We start from the raw sequence: 13,286 nt of genomic DNA, 5'->3' as shown, positions 1-13,286 counted from the left end.
CCACTCCGGCCAGAACTTAGTTTGCTTTTGAACATGGACTTCAGGACTCTGGAGTGACCATGCGAGATTATTTCTTTGCCCTGCTAAAAGCCTGCTAAAATTACAATAAGATATAAGGCCACAGGGTCAAATAAAATGAAACATGTAGCAGTGGATCATAATATCAGTGTGGTTTTGTAAGATAGAAAATGGGTGGTATGCTATAGGCTGGGCATTCGGTAGTACATTCCCTGCCTTTTGGGGTTGGAAGGCTCAGATCCCCTGCCAGTAGGCTTCTGGGTATCATTTGCCCATGAGATCCTTCCCTTGAAATTTGGAAAGTGGAAGAGAGGTAGAAGAATCCTTCTTCCTCTGGCTCTGACATGGATGAGTGGCTTAGACCTAGATGAGTGAGTGCAGTGGCTTCCACATCCCTCACTGGCCAACTGTCTCAGGGCTGCAGGGCAGCTGTGGTCTGGCAGCGCTTTTCTGCAGTTTCCTCACCTGTGGATGGCAACAGCAGCTTCCTGACTCTCTGGATGCAGCTGCAGTGGTGAAATCGACAGTTAGAGGTGGCCCACTTGACACAAACCTCCAGCCTTTTCAGTTGTTTCTAAAGCACAACTTCCCTATATTAAACCCCTTTGTGTTTGAAATAGCTGGCATGGTTTCTGTTCTTCTAACTGAACCATATTTGATATAAATGGGAACTAACAGAAGATGTGTAAAATTTTTAATGGAGAAAAATTTACAACTTTATTAAGAGTTATTAAAGAAGACTTGAGGCAGGATGTTCTTGGCTAGGAAGACTTAATGTTTTAAAGCTGCCTGTTCTTATACTGATCTGTGGACTCAGTGCATCTCCAAAGGGTTTTTGGGAAATGTGGCAAGTCAGTTCTAAGGTTTGGAAGAATAATGTCCTGATATTGAAAAAGAGTCAGGAGTGAGCATTTCCCTTACCAATGTCAAGGCTTACTTTACAGTTGGCTCAGGGTAGCATGAATTGGCCAGTAGAACAGAAGAGCTGCCAGAAACATGATATATGGCAGAGGTGGAATTACATGTCACTGGGCAAAGGTTAGATTCTTCAGTATGTAGTGCTGTGACAGTCGGAAAAGAAAGAAATTGGATCCCTAATGTACAACATACAGGAAAATTGGTTTCAAGTTAAAGAAAAACTTCTAGAAGATAATATAGAACACTTAAGATCTTCCCTTTATCAAAAGGTAGCAATAAAGAAAGTGAACAGAGCCTTGGGGACTTACAGGATCACCCAACAACGGCAGAATACATGTTTTAGGTTCTCATGTTAGAAATCCCATTTTGGTAAGTAAGTGTTATTTGACTTACTAACGTCTGATTTTTACCATGATTTAAACCTGTTTTGGTGTAAAGTAGGAAAGTGATGTGTGTGCTGAAGAGGCTCCAGTCATTCTTGCCCTCTCCATTCAGAGAAGTTATAAGCTCATCTGGACCTAATATATTTGTTTAAGTTCTAGAAACACAAGTTAGAATCACTCATATTTTGTATTTTATCCATAATAATAAAAGCATAATATGCTAATTAGACCAGATGACCTTCCAGACGACCTTCCAGAGGAAGCTGGGGCTGTGAGGGAAGCCCTAGTCCCGGGTGCCAGAGGGAAGCCTGTGCTGGCAGCGGAGTGGGGAGGGGGGTGGGGGAGGAATTACTCTTGCATGAATTTCGTGCATCAGGCCTCTAGTTTACATATAATACTCATTTCTGGCCAAATGCTATTGGGAAGCAAGCATGCCAGTACCTGCCCTGACTCAGTTTCCATGTTGGACTTGGGCTCTCGAGCAGCTGCCCAGCTTTCCCTTGAGACATGTGCTGGGGAAGCAGAAAGCCTGGTGCCCAGTGGATCTGAAAGCCTGGAGAGGAGGCAGCTGCCCTGGGGGTCAGGTGGAGACAGGCTTCAGGTGGCCAGGTTGTGAGACAGGGTGACTCAGGTCTTGTGAACTTGGAGGAGGAGGGCCCACCTCTTCTGTGTTCCACTTCTGCTCTGAAGCAAGTCTCATGACACTACTGAGCCTGCTTTCCCATCTGTATAACATTTCCCTTTTCCTTGTTTTTTGTTTTGTTTTTTTTCAATAGCAAGTCAACCATGTTGGCTTCACATCTTCTGTGGGTTCCCATTCAGTCTTTGTAGGCGGAGCTGCTCTGGAGTCCTGGTGAGAACATCTGAGGAGAGAAGAGCCTAAGTGGCAGCTTGTGTTGCAGGGAGCACTCTTTCCAGGACTGCAGGACTGGGCTTGGGCCCCGTCACAATCACAGTCCCGGCCAGGTGCTGGATGGGAGAGGAAGGCTCAGGAGGGCATGTCTTATCACTAAGCGGGGACAGGATCATTCTCTGTTGTGTTCACTGCCCACTACAGTATTCCCCATGCCTCGGACAGTGCCTGGCACACTAAAGTAGAGAGGGAACGGAGGGGTGTCTGCATAGCTGCACATAAATTGGCTCAGCTGTGAGAGCTGCACACCCTCCAGCTGGCCCTAATGGGGAAACACTGGGTCTCAGAAGCAAATTTTTTATTGTCAGAGGGGTCCTGATAGGTTTGTAAGGATGCTGATCCTGTGCTCTGCATCTCCCCCCCCCCCCCACCTCCTTAGCCACGCCCTTCCCCTTCTTGCTGGCAAAGGCCCATGTCTGTGTTGGTAGGTTTCCTTGGCAGCATGTAATGGGCACTGAATAAATGAGTGATGGGATGGATGTGGGCATTTGGGTAGGAAGAGAAATGCTAGAAAAGAGAAGGGCTCAAAATTGCCTTCTGAACTTTGGAGAAGCCTGCTCTGCACAAAGTAGCTTTTTCCATCACCACCAGGCTTTCTTTCCTTAACTATTTCACCCCCATGCTGCAGATGGCTTCTCTTCTGCACAGTCAGCATCCAGGCCACCTGGTGATGGTCAGCACCTATGTAACCCAGCAGAACACTGTTACCTTTCTTTCTCTTCCCCCATGTCCTAGATGAGCGATTTTCAACCGGTGTGCTGCAAGATTTTTAAAGCATGCAATATTTAGTCAGGGGCACTGGCCTCTTTTACCTTAGATTGTCAAATTAAAAATGACAGCAATCAATACAACAAAAGCCATCTAGTGTGAATGAATCAAAATTGTTTCTTTTTTTTTTTTTTGTCAGATGGGCAAAAAATTATATATATTTTTTGTTATGCCACAGAATTTTAATGAGATGAAAAGGATTGAAAATCGCTGTCCTGGATCCATCTGTCTGTGAGCATTGTGGCCTGTCATAGACCAGATGCTGCTCTTGGTCTGGGGAAGGGGCCAAGACGTCAAGTGGAATCACAGGTCTTGCTCGTTTGAGCAGACAGAAGGGAGATATGAAATTTAGGTGTGGCTTCTACCACACCCAAGCTTGTCCTGAAGCCTGTCCCAGACATGCCTGCCTTTGCCCAAGCTGTGTGCCCTCTGCTGGGAAGCCCTTCTGTTCCCTTCCCTCATCTCCCGATCCTAAGTCCACCCTCCCTCAGGAGGCACTGTGGCTCTTCCCCATCCTCTGCCTGCCTGGAGAAGGGAGGAGGAGGGCTTTGTAGCGCTGTCCCTGTGCCAGAACTGTCCATCTCCTCCCGGGAGCAGTGGTGCTCAGGATGTGTGCATGGGGCACTCCAGTCCTAGAGAGATGGTGCCAGTGGCTCCTAGGGCTGGGTGTTGGAAGAGAGCAGCTGCAGCCTCAGGCCACCTTCCACAGGGGCAGCAGCAAATGAGGTGGTTGTGTTGATGATGAGGTCACTCCAAGGCCTCGAAGATGCTTTTCCTTTGAGGTCTTTGCTTTATGTTGAGTTTATCTCAGACACTGGTAGCACATTTTATATTTTAGAATGATTGGCAATCAAAGGACACCCGCTTCCCATCATATGCCAGAGAAGGAGCTGGAAATACTCTCCTCGATACTTAGTGGGGGAGAGCCAAATCTGGTAGGGCTCATGACTTCTCAGGTCTCAAAAGAAAATAATGAGGCACAAACAGATTTATGTCCAAGTCGTTCAGTGCAACCCTTCTTAGAGTATTGGAAGGATGCAAACAACCTAAATTTTGCACCATAGGAGATGGTGGTAATTAAAGAAATTCATTCACAGAATACCATGCAGCCATTAAAAATGGTCTTCTTAAGTTTATTTCAGAATATGGGAAGCTGTATATAGTCTTAAGCTTACAAAGCAGATCCTAAAATAGAGTTTTAAGGATTTATGTAAAAAAAAGACACTGAAGGGTGGGCCCTAACATAGTAATGGGCTAATACGCTTTGTCTTTTCAAACGTATTTTTCAAATATTTTGCATTGAATATTTTATAATGAGAAAAAATAGATTATTTATGAAATAAAAAGAGTATCAGAGTCTGTAATAATAGCAGAGCCAGATGGCTGGAGAAACTTTAGTCAGTGGGGCTAATTGCCAGCCAGTCTGGGAAGGTGGGTTTGTGGGACACCACCTCACCTTCCAACCACTTGCCCTAGACCAGGGGTGGGCAAACTTTTTGACTTGAGGGCCACAATGGGTTCTTAAACTGGACCGGAGGGCCGGAACAAAAGCATGGATGGAGTGTTTGTGTGAACTAATATAAATTCAAAGTAAACATCTACACTAATAAAAGAGAAAAATGGTAATTGGCGTACGACGATACCCTTTTCATTGGCTAATCAGGGCTATATGCAAATTAACTGCCAACTATGATTGGCAGTTAACTGCCAACTAAGATTGGCAGTTAACTGCCAACAAGATGGCGGCTAATTTGCATATGTAGGCACAATGCAGGGAGGCAAAAGGGAAAGCAGGAAGAAGCCCCCTGCCACTGACAGTGATCGGAAACCCAGGGGGGAGCTAAGAGCTGGGGGGCAGGGCAAAGGTGGCCCTGGGGCCGCCTTTGCCCTGCCCCCCAGCCATGATCGGAGAATCAGGCGCCTTTGCCGCCCTGGCCAGTGATAGCAGGAAGTAGGGGTGGAGCCAGCGATGGGAGCTGGACACGGTCGAAGCTGGCAGTCCCGGGAGCTAGGGGTCCCTTGCCTGGGCCTAAAGCGAAGCCCACGATCGCGGGGCCGCTGCAGCTGCGGGTCCCCGCTGCCCGGGCCGGACGCCTCAGCCAGAGGCGTTAGGCCTGGGCAGGGGCGGAGCCTGCAACCACGGGGAGCTGGGGGTCCCCTGCCCAGGCCTGATACTTCTGCCAGAGGCCTCAGGCCTGGTCAAGGGGCGGCCGATCCGGTGATTGGTGATCGGAGGGTGATGAGGGTCAACTCCTCTGGCCGAGGCATCAGGCCTGGGTGGGTGGCAGAGCCGGGGATTGGGGGGATATGATGGTCCCCTTGCCCAGGCCTGAAGCCTGGGTCAGAGGCGTCAGGCTTGGGCGGGGGATGGAGCAAGCGATCAGAGGGAGATGGGGGTCCCCTGCCCAGGCATGATTCCTGGGCCAGAGGCCTCAGGCCTGGGCAGGGGCCAGAGCCAGTGATCGGGGGGAAATGGGGGTCCCCTGTCCAAGCCTGACACCTCTGGCGGAGGCGTCAGGCCTGGGCAAGGGGCCGATCAGGCGATCGGAGGGTGATGGGGGTTAACGCCTGAGGGCTCCCAGTATGTGAGAGGGGGCAGGCTGGGCTGAGGGACACTCTCCCCCCCCACACACACACACCCAGCGCACGAATTTCGTGCACCGGGCCCCTAGTCATCATTACATAAACGGGTACGGTCTTTTTTTTTTAGTTTTATTCATTTCAAACGGGCCGGATCCGGCCCGCGGGCCGTAGTTTGCCCACGGCTGCCCTAGACACACCATGTTCCTCCACCCCCCCATGCCATGCCCCCTTCATGCTCCCAGGGGAGGCTCCCAGGTAGTCAGGGCAGGAGGGCAGCCTATGTTCTAGAAGAAACCCCAAGGGGCTAGATCAGCCGTGGGCAAACTACGGCCCGCGGGCTGGATCCGGCCCGTTTGAAATGAATAAAACTAAAAAAAACAAGACTGTACCCTTTTATGTAATGATGTTTACTTTGAATTTATATTAGTTCACACAAACACTCCATCCATGCTTTTGTTCCGGCCCTCCGGTCCAGTTTAAGAACCCATTGTGGCCCTCGAGTCAAAAAGTTTGCCCACCCCTGGGCTAGATAGAGCAAGCATGGTTAAACAAGGCATACGGCTTGCTGGCCGTGAGTTTGGCGTGCTTGGGCTAGAGCTACTGAGGGATTTGCAGCAGGAATGGCTGACCCAGTGCTTTGCCAGCAATAGCCTGTTAGAAAATACAATGAAGGGAAAACCTCATTTCATGATAGTAGTAAAAAAATGAAGACTGCTAAGGAATAATTTTAGTAAGATGTGCGTGTAACCCATTTGATACCAATAGCAACATTTTATAGAGTTCTTAAGAAAACCTGAATAAATGTAATCTATGCTCAACCACATCTGGTCTCCCAGCCTCAAGTAGTCTGGCCACTCTGCTGTGAGAGCAGTGTTTACAGTCCACTTCTCTTTTTGCTTTCAGAAGTGACTGGGGATTCTCGATCTTACCATGGGAAGGAAGCTGTGGATCCGAGGCAGGGGCGGGCCCGAGGTGGCGACCCCACGCATTTCCACGCAGTGAATGTGGCGCAGCCTGTTCGCTTCAGCAGTAAGTTGCAGACCTGCCCTGTTTGTGATAAAGCCTCATAACCCTATATGTTCCCTGGCTCTCCTGGTGCCACTTGGCTGTGTGAGGGGTACAATGTGTCTTTTAAAACAGCCCTTCAGGGCAGACTGGCATAATCCTCTTTTGGTATGAGGCTGCACGGTGACCCAGCCAAGGCCATCCAGGTTGAGAGTGGTGAATCCTTGACACCAACTTGGGCTATGGAATCGGCTGCTTACAAGATGGCTGCCTTTCAGAGCTGGACTGCAGAAGTCTTCTCACCACACAGACACTCAGGTCCCTTCGGCTTTGAGCTGTGGACTCCAGGGATTGTCACAGGGATGTAGTGCAAGCTTGGTGAGTGAGGAAACTGCGCCTCTGAGAGCTCACACAGCCAATGGGGCAGCCCCTGGAATCGTGACTCTCAGCTCCATGCACTGTCCTTTCATCTTTAATCTACTTTTCTTTGAATAGGTAATCTATGTAGGGAATAATTACACAAAGTTCAACGGGTAGAAAAAGATGTTCCCTCTCCCTGTTGCCCCCACTCACTGGCTTCTGTCCCCAGAGGGCTTCCTCTGAACCCATTCCTAGATGTGGGTGAGGAGCCAAGATGGAAGCCCAAGCTGACACTTGCCAGTCGAGATGTTTGGCCTCTGCACACCTTGGTGTTCCCACCTCTAACCTGGGACAGATGGAACCCACATATGGGGGCTTTGGCAGGTTAAACACATCGTGGTGGTAGGGAGCTTAGAAAACATACAGTAAAAGGCCACCTGGTAGTCCCCCTATCCTCACACCCATTCCATGAACTCCATAGACCTCCCCTTCTCCTGCTTGGTGGTCCCTGAGGGCTGGCTCCTGTCTACAGTGAACGCCTTCCTATGAGCTCCGTGGCAGATGGTGCTGTCCCACTGTCGGCGTTGCAGCAGTGCTACGGCATGCCTTGTTGGCTCTGGGGCCAGGGGTACCTTTCCTCTCATGTAATCTCATTCCCATTGTTCATAATAAGGTACACGCACACACACACGTGTCCTAAATAATAAAAACAGCCCACCCAGCGTGGCTCAGTGGTTGAGCATCAACCTATGAGCCAGGGTTCAGTGAATCATGAATCATGGTTCAGTTCCCGGTCTGGGCACATGCCTGGGTTGTGGGCTCAATCCCCAATGTGGGGCATGCAGGAGGTGGCCAACCAATCATTCTCTCTCATCATGGATGTGTCATCTCTCACTCCCTCTCACTTACTCTCTGAAATCAATAAAATATATTTAAAAGCCCTAGCTGGTTTGGCTCAGTGGATAGAGCCTCGGCCTGTTGACTCAAGGTTCCTGGATTTGATTCCGGTCAAGGGCACATGCTTCGGTTGTGGGCTCTCAAACCCCAGTCAGGGGCATGCAGGAGGCAGCTGGTCAATGATTCTCTCTCATCATTGATGTTTCTAGCTCTCCCTCCCCCTTCCTCTCTGAAATCAATAAAAATATATACTTTATATATATACATATATTTATATATATATATAAAGTAAATATAGATATATACTTTATATATATATATATTTTTTTTTTAAATAATAAAAACACAAGCCATCAGTCTTTAAGAAGTTTTACTAGTTCCACAAGATGTTGAAGCATTAAAAAATTGCATTTTGTTAACTGGCTTTGTAAAAAAAAGTGTTACTCTTCATAAGTGTTCTCTCTCTCTCTCTCTCTTTATATATATATATATATGTATATGTATATTTTTTTTAATTGATTTCAGAGAGGAAGGGAGAGGAAGAGAGAAACATCAATGATAAGAGAGAATTATTAACCAGCTGCCTCCTACATGCCCCCTACTGGGGATCGAGCCTGCAGCCCGGGCATGTGGCCTTGACCAGAATTGAACCTGGGACCCTTTGGTCTGCAGGCTAATGCTCTGTCCACTGAACCAAACCAACTAGGGCCGATCAGTATACTTTTTTTTCTTTATAAATATATCTTTATTGATTTCAAAGAGAAAGGGAGAGGAAAGAGAGTTAGAAATATCAATGAAGAGAGAGGATCATTGATTGGCTGCCTCTTGCACGCCCCCTACTGGGGATCGAGCCCACAACACGGGCATGTGCCCTTGGCAGGAATCGAACCTGCAACCCTTCAGTCAGCAGGCTGACGCTCTATCCACTGAGCCAAACTGGCCAGGGCCCATCAGTGTACTTTTAGTTAGGAGTTAGGTACCCTGGCATTTGAAGGTTATACATCCTGTAGAACAGGTCATTACCCTTACCCAAGGCCAGCCATTTGGTATGGAGCCTTGCCACCCTCAGGGTGGGTCCACCTGGCAAGAAGATATCTGGCCCATCTCATCTAGCGGAGACTATGACTTCAACTGGCTACTTGGCTTTTGCCCACTATGGAACCACCTGGGCATCATTTTCTCATCTGTAGAAGGCAGGAGTTGCTCCCCCAACCTCAGTGCCCTTCCAGCTATGATCTCCTGAGCTTCTGTTTTAGGGGAGTGCTAGCCAGCCCCTATGTGAACAGAGAACCAAGGAGTAGGCTCAAGAAGCCGTGGGCTTGCTGGCAGGGTGACCAAAAGAGCCAGCATTTGGGCAGTGAGGGCAAAGTGGGCAGGGAACCTCCTTGCTCACTCCTACCAGGACTTGCGGTGAGCTGGTGTGGGCAGTTCTGCCATCTGGTCAACCAGACTTATTTAGAGAATGAACTCCACTTTATCCAAAGAATCCAGCAGTGAGTCTTTACTGCCAAGTAAATTAAAGACCTTTTACAAATGGGAAGACTCACCACTGAATATACTTGTACTTTAGGTTGCATCTGTATTGTAGAGAAACTTGAGTATGCCACAAAGTATGTGGTTCTTAGGGGCAGAAATTTTCCTCTTGAGCTTCAGTTTCCCCATTTCTCTAGGGTGATTTCTGAGCAACATATAATTTTGTTTTGGAGTGAGGATCCTAATTTGGGGGGACAACTCCCCTTCTGTCCTTCATGTTTCCTAGGGAAGTGTCCGACAGGGTGGCACCACTATGAAGGCACGGCCAGCTGCTACAGGGTCTACCTGAGTGGAGAGAACTACTGGGACGCTGCACAGACCTGCCAACGCGTCAATGGCTCCCTTGCCACCTTCTCCACCGACCAGGAGCTGCGTTTCGTCCTGGCCCAAGAATGGGACCAGCCAGAGCGGAGTTTCGCTTGGCAGGACCAGCACAAGTGAGTACTGGGTGGGAACCCAGGGGCCAGAGTTCAGACCAGTGCCCACCAAGCACATGGCCTCTTGGCCGCCATGGTAGTCCTAAGGCATAGCCAGCAGCCGGCATTTTTGGGAAGAGCAGCTCCACCCACTGGAAATGGAGATTCAGTGGTTTAGAGTGGGCGTTGAGATGGGGTGGGGGGTCTTGGAAGGGCAGAGATGGGTTGCCACCTTGGGCCAGTCTCTTTTGTTGGTCCTCTGTAGGTTCAGTTGCAACTGCTGACGTGTTAGGAGACCTAGCCTGTGTCAGGAGGGGCTGCTCAGTGGGCTTTTCTAGGCCCAGCACAAGGGGTGCACAGGTGGGTGGTAGTTCTTTCCAAGAAAACAGGCTGTGCCAGGCCCACTGCTTAGTGCTGTCCATGGGCTCGATCACTCCGTCTCCCAGAAACCACAGGAGACCAGCGGGCAAGAAGACTGAGGCCCAGGTGGACAAGCACGTGACCACAGGCGCACTCGCTGCGTGTGTCTGGGTTCCAGCCCCTGCAGTCTGACTCCGGAACCTGGCTCCCCACCCCGGCTCTGTGCACTGAGGAGAAGGTGTGGGAATGGCCAGCTGCCAGCATCTCCCAGGCCCCGGGTTGTGCGGGCAGCCGTGTGCTATGACCTGTGATGTGTGGCCTCATGCTGCCCCATCCACACTGCTGGGGGCAGGAGTGGGAATTGCAGAGCTTGCCAGACTGCCAGTACCTCCCAGCAAAGGCACAAGCTGCCGTATTAACAAGAGGACCATGTCAAGTGGACAGAGAGCCTTTATTTTAAGACCTGAGCTGGGTTTTGGGCTCCACCATCATATCCTGTGACCTTGGCAAATCATGATACCATGCTGTTTTTTCTTCCGCAGCTACCAAGTGAGAAAAATAATTCCTAGTTCACAGGGTGGTTATAAGTTCATGGAAAAGCAAGAGGGCTCAGCCCAGTAGGTAGGGAAGCACCCTGTCTCCTTCAGGTGGGCGTGTGCATGGCAGTAGGCTGAAGGGGCAGAGTGGCACAATGCCATGGCTCCCACAGTGGTGGGACTTGCGGAAGGCATCTCCAGGGCTGGGCTGGAAGGCTTGGATGAGGGGCACACACAACAGGTGGCTGTGGCAGTCGACCAGGTTCACGTGCACCGCCCCCTCCGTGCTGTGACTTGTGTTCTGGGCAGGCCTGGGCACGCTGGCTCTGAGCACGTGACCAAGCTGGAGGCCGTGAGCATGCTTTTACCCACCCCTGCAGTGTATACTTACTGGTGTTTGGTTTTTATTGAGATTAATTCACATGCCATAAAATTCACTCCTTTAAAGGTACTGTTCTGTGCCTGGTGGTCCGTGAGGTCCAAAAGGTTGGCGACCTCTGCTTTAGTGTATTCACAGGGCCTCTATGTCCATCGCAGATAAGGTTGGTCTTGCTTAGAACTTGAAAGGCTTTTTGTGTTTTTGTTTTGTTTTTAATATATTTTTTATTGATTTCAGAGAGGGAGAGGGAGAGAGAGATAGAAGCATCAGTGATGAGAGAGAATCATTGATTGGCTGCCTCCTGCACCCACCCAACACTAGGGCATGACCCTGACTGGGAATCAAACTGTGTCCACTGGTTTATAGGTCAACGCTCAACCACTGAGCCACACTGGCCGGGCTGAAAGCTTTCTTGGATCAATAAGACAGTCGTGGCAGGAGTCACTCAAGATAAAACTTTTTCTGACCTGTGAATTTATTCTTTAGAATTTTAATGTATTTTATTAAAAGTAGGTATTTAGCCCTGACCAGTTTGGCTCAGTGGATAGAGTGTTGGCCTGTGGACTGAGAGGTCCCAGGTTCGATTCCGGTCAAGGGCATGTACCTTGGTTGTGGGCACATCCCCAGTAGGAGGTGTGCAGGAGGCAGCTGATCGATGTTCCTCTCTCATCGATGTTTCTAACTCTCTATCCTTCTCCCTTCCACTCTGTAAAAAATCAATAAAATATATTTTTTAAAAAAAAAGTAGGTATTTAAAAACTTTAAAAAGTCATTAGCATTTTAGAGGCTCAGTACTTTAATGGTCAGTGTAACTATTAAAATACACTCATGCACAATCAGTGGCTGCTTTCCTGCTGCCATGCTAAGGTTCCTTGCATTTCTGCCCTCTCGCAGGTTGTGGGTTGGCTACCAGTATGTCGTCACCAGCCGGAACAGCTCCTTAGAAGGCCACTGGGAGGTAGCATTCAAAGGTAGGCCTTTCTGGGCCCTGGCCGGGTAGTTCAGTTGGTTAGAGTGTTGTCCCGAAATGCCAATGTTGCAGGGCTGGTCCTCAATCAAGACATAAGTATCAACCAGTGAATGCATAAATAAGTAGAATAATTCAATGTTTCTCTCCCTTTTTCTCTCTAAAAATCAATAAATTTAAATAAAAAGGAAAAAGGGTAAGCCTCTTCTGAAAAGAGTTGTTGAGTATGAAATTGAGGTATACCATCCTGAACAGGATATATTGCTAGGGTCTCCCCTCCTTCCCCCACCCCCTGTCATCCATGGTGCCTAGCCTGTTAGGGTACCTGATACAGGGGACATGGAGAGGATGGGCCCAGGAGGGCTCTGGTGACCAGCAGGCCTTCTTCCAGGCTAGGGTCTTTTCTGGAACACATGGTTGTTTCTTACTTGGCCAGATGTTTAGACTCACCATCCTCCTTTTACAGGTAAGGACTTTAATTAGGGCATAAAAATGAGCATACAAAGTGTGCAGCTGGCATGAGTCAGGGAGGGAAGTTCAGGCTTTCTAGGACAGAGAAGTTCGGAAATCGAAAACTTGAAGGAAAGCTGTCAGGCAGATAGAATTAAAATAGAGGAGTTTGCTGGAGCCAGAGACATAGGGATGCTCTCTGACTCCTCTCATACTTCACCCCCTTTCAAACGTGTCCAAAATCTCATCACTTGTTGCCAGATCGCAGCCACCAGGTCTGCCATTAGTCACCTAAATTACTGCAGCCACCGCTGCCAGCCTGGTCTCCTTGCTCCCACCCCCACCCAGCCCAGTCTCCTCACATGGTTGTGCGAGAGTCCTCTACTCCTCTGCCCCACCTGTTTATGACTCTCCTCCCGCAAAGACGCTGTCCTCACTGAGGCCTGGAGTGCCCTTTCCCTCTGCCATCCCTTCCACCACTCTCCTGGCCCTCCTCTTCAGCCACAGGGATGCCTGCTCTTCTCACCTTCTCTTCCCTTGGGTCACCCTTGTTCCCATTGAAGCCCTCCCTGGGCCACTGCTTCCCGGCTCAGGCTTATGCCAGTGTGGGGCAGGAGAAGGCAGTGTAGCCAGGCTGGCCCTGACTAGTGTCTGGGACCGGCTTGGGGATTAAATGGAGCCTGCTGTGCCAGGCTGCCTAGATGGCACAAACAGGGATTTACGGTGAACACCTGCTTCCCTGGCAAGTCTGGAATTGCGGTGGACCAGAGGTCAGCACCCAGGCTTTTCTTAGCAGAAAT

At 49.4% G+C, this 13,286-nt stretch overlaps 1 protein-coding gene across 2 annotated transcripts in view; it reads left to right on the top strand.

Annotated features, from left to right (window-relative positions):
* The window catches only part of DGCR2 (DiGeorge syndrome critical region gene 2), a 47,846-nt gene that overhangs the window by 19,421 nt on the left and 15,139 nt on the right, over positions 1-13,286 (top strand). For both annotated transcript variants that reach the window (XM_081113601.1, XM_081113600.1), the window contains 3 exons: positions 6,487-6,612; positions 9,605-9,815; positions 11,964-12,040. In XM_081113601.1, the coding sequence (XP_080969727.1) occupies positions 6,487-6,612; positions 9,605-9,815; positions 11,964-12,040 (414 nt within the window). The remainder of the gene's footprint in view (positions 1-6,486; positions 6,613-9,604; positions 9,816-11,963; positions 12,041-13,286) is intronic.

Source organism: Myotis nattereri (assembly GCF_964212035.1).
Source record: "Myotis nattereri genome assembly, chromosome: 19".
Lineage (NCBI taxonomy): Eukaryota > Metazoa > Chordata > Mammalia > Chiroptera > Vespertilionidae > Myotis > Myotis nattereri.
This window is presented reverse-complemented; position numbering and strand designations above follow the sequence as displayed.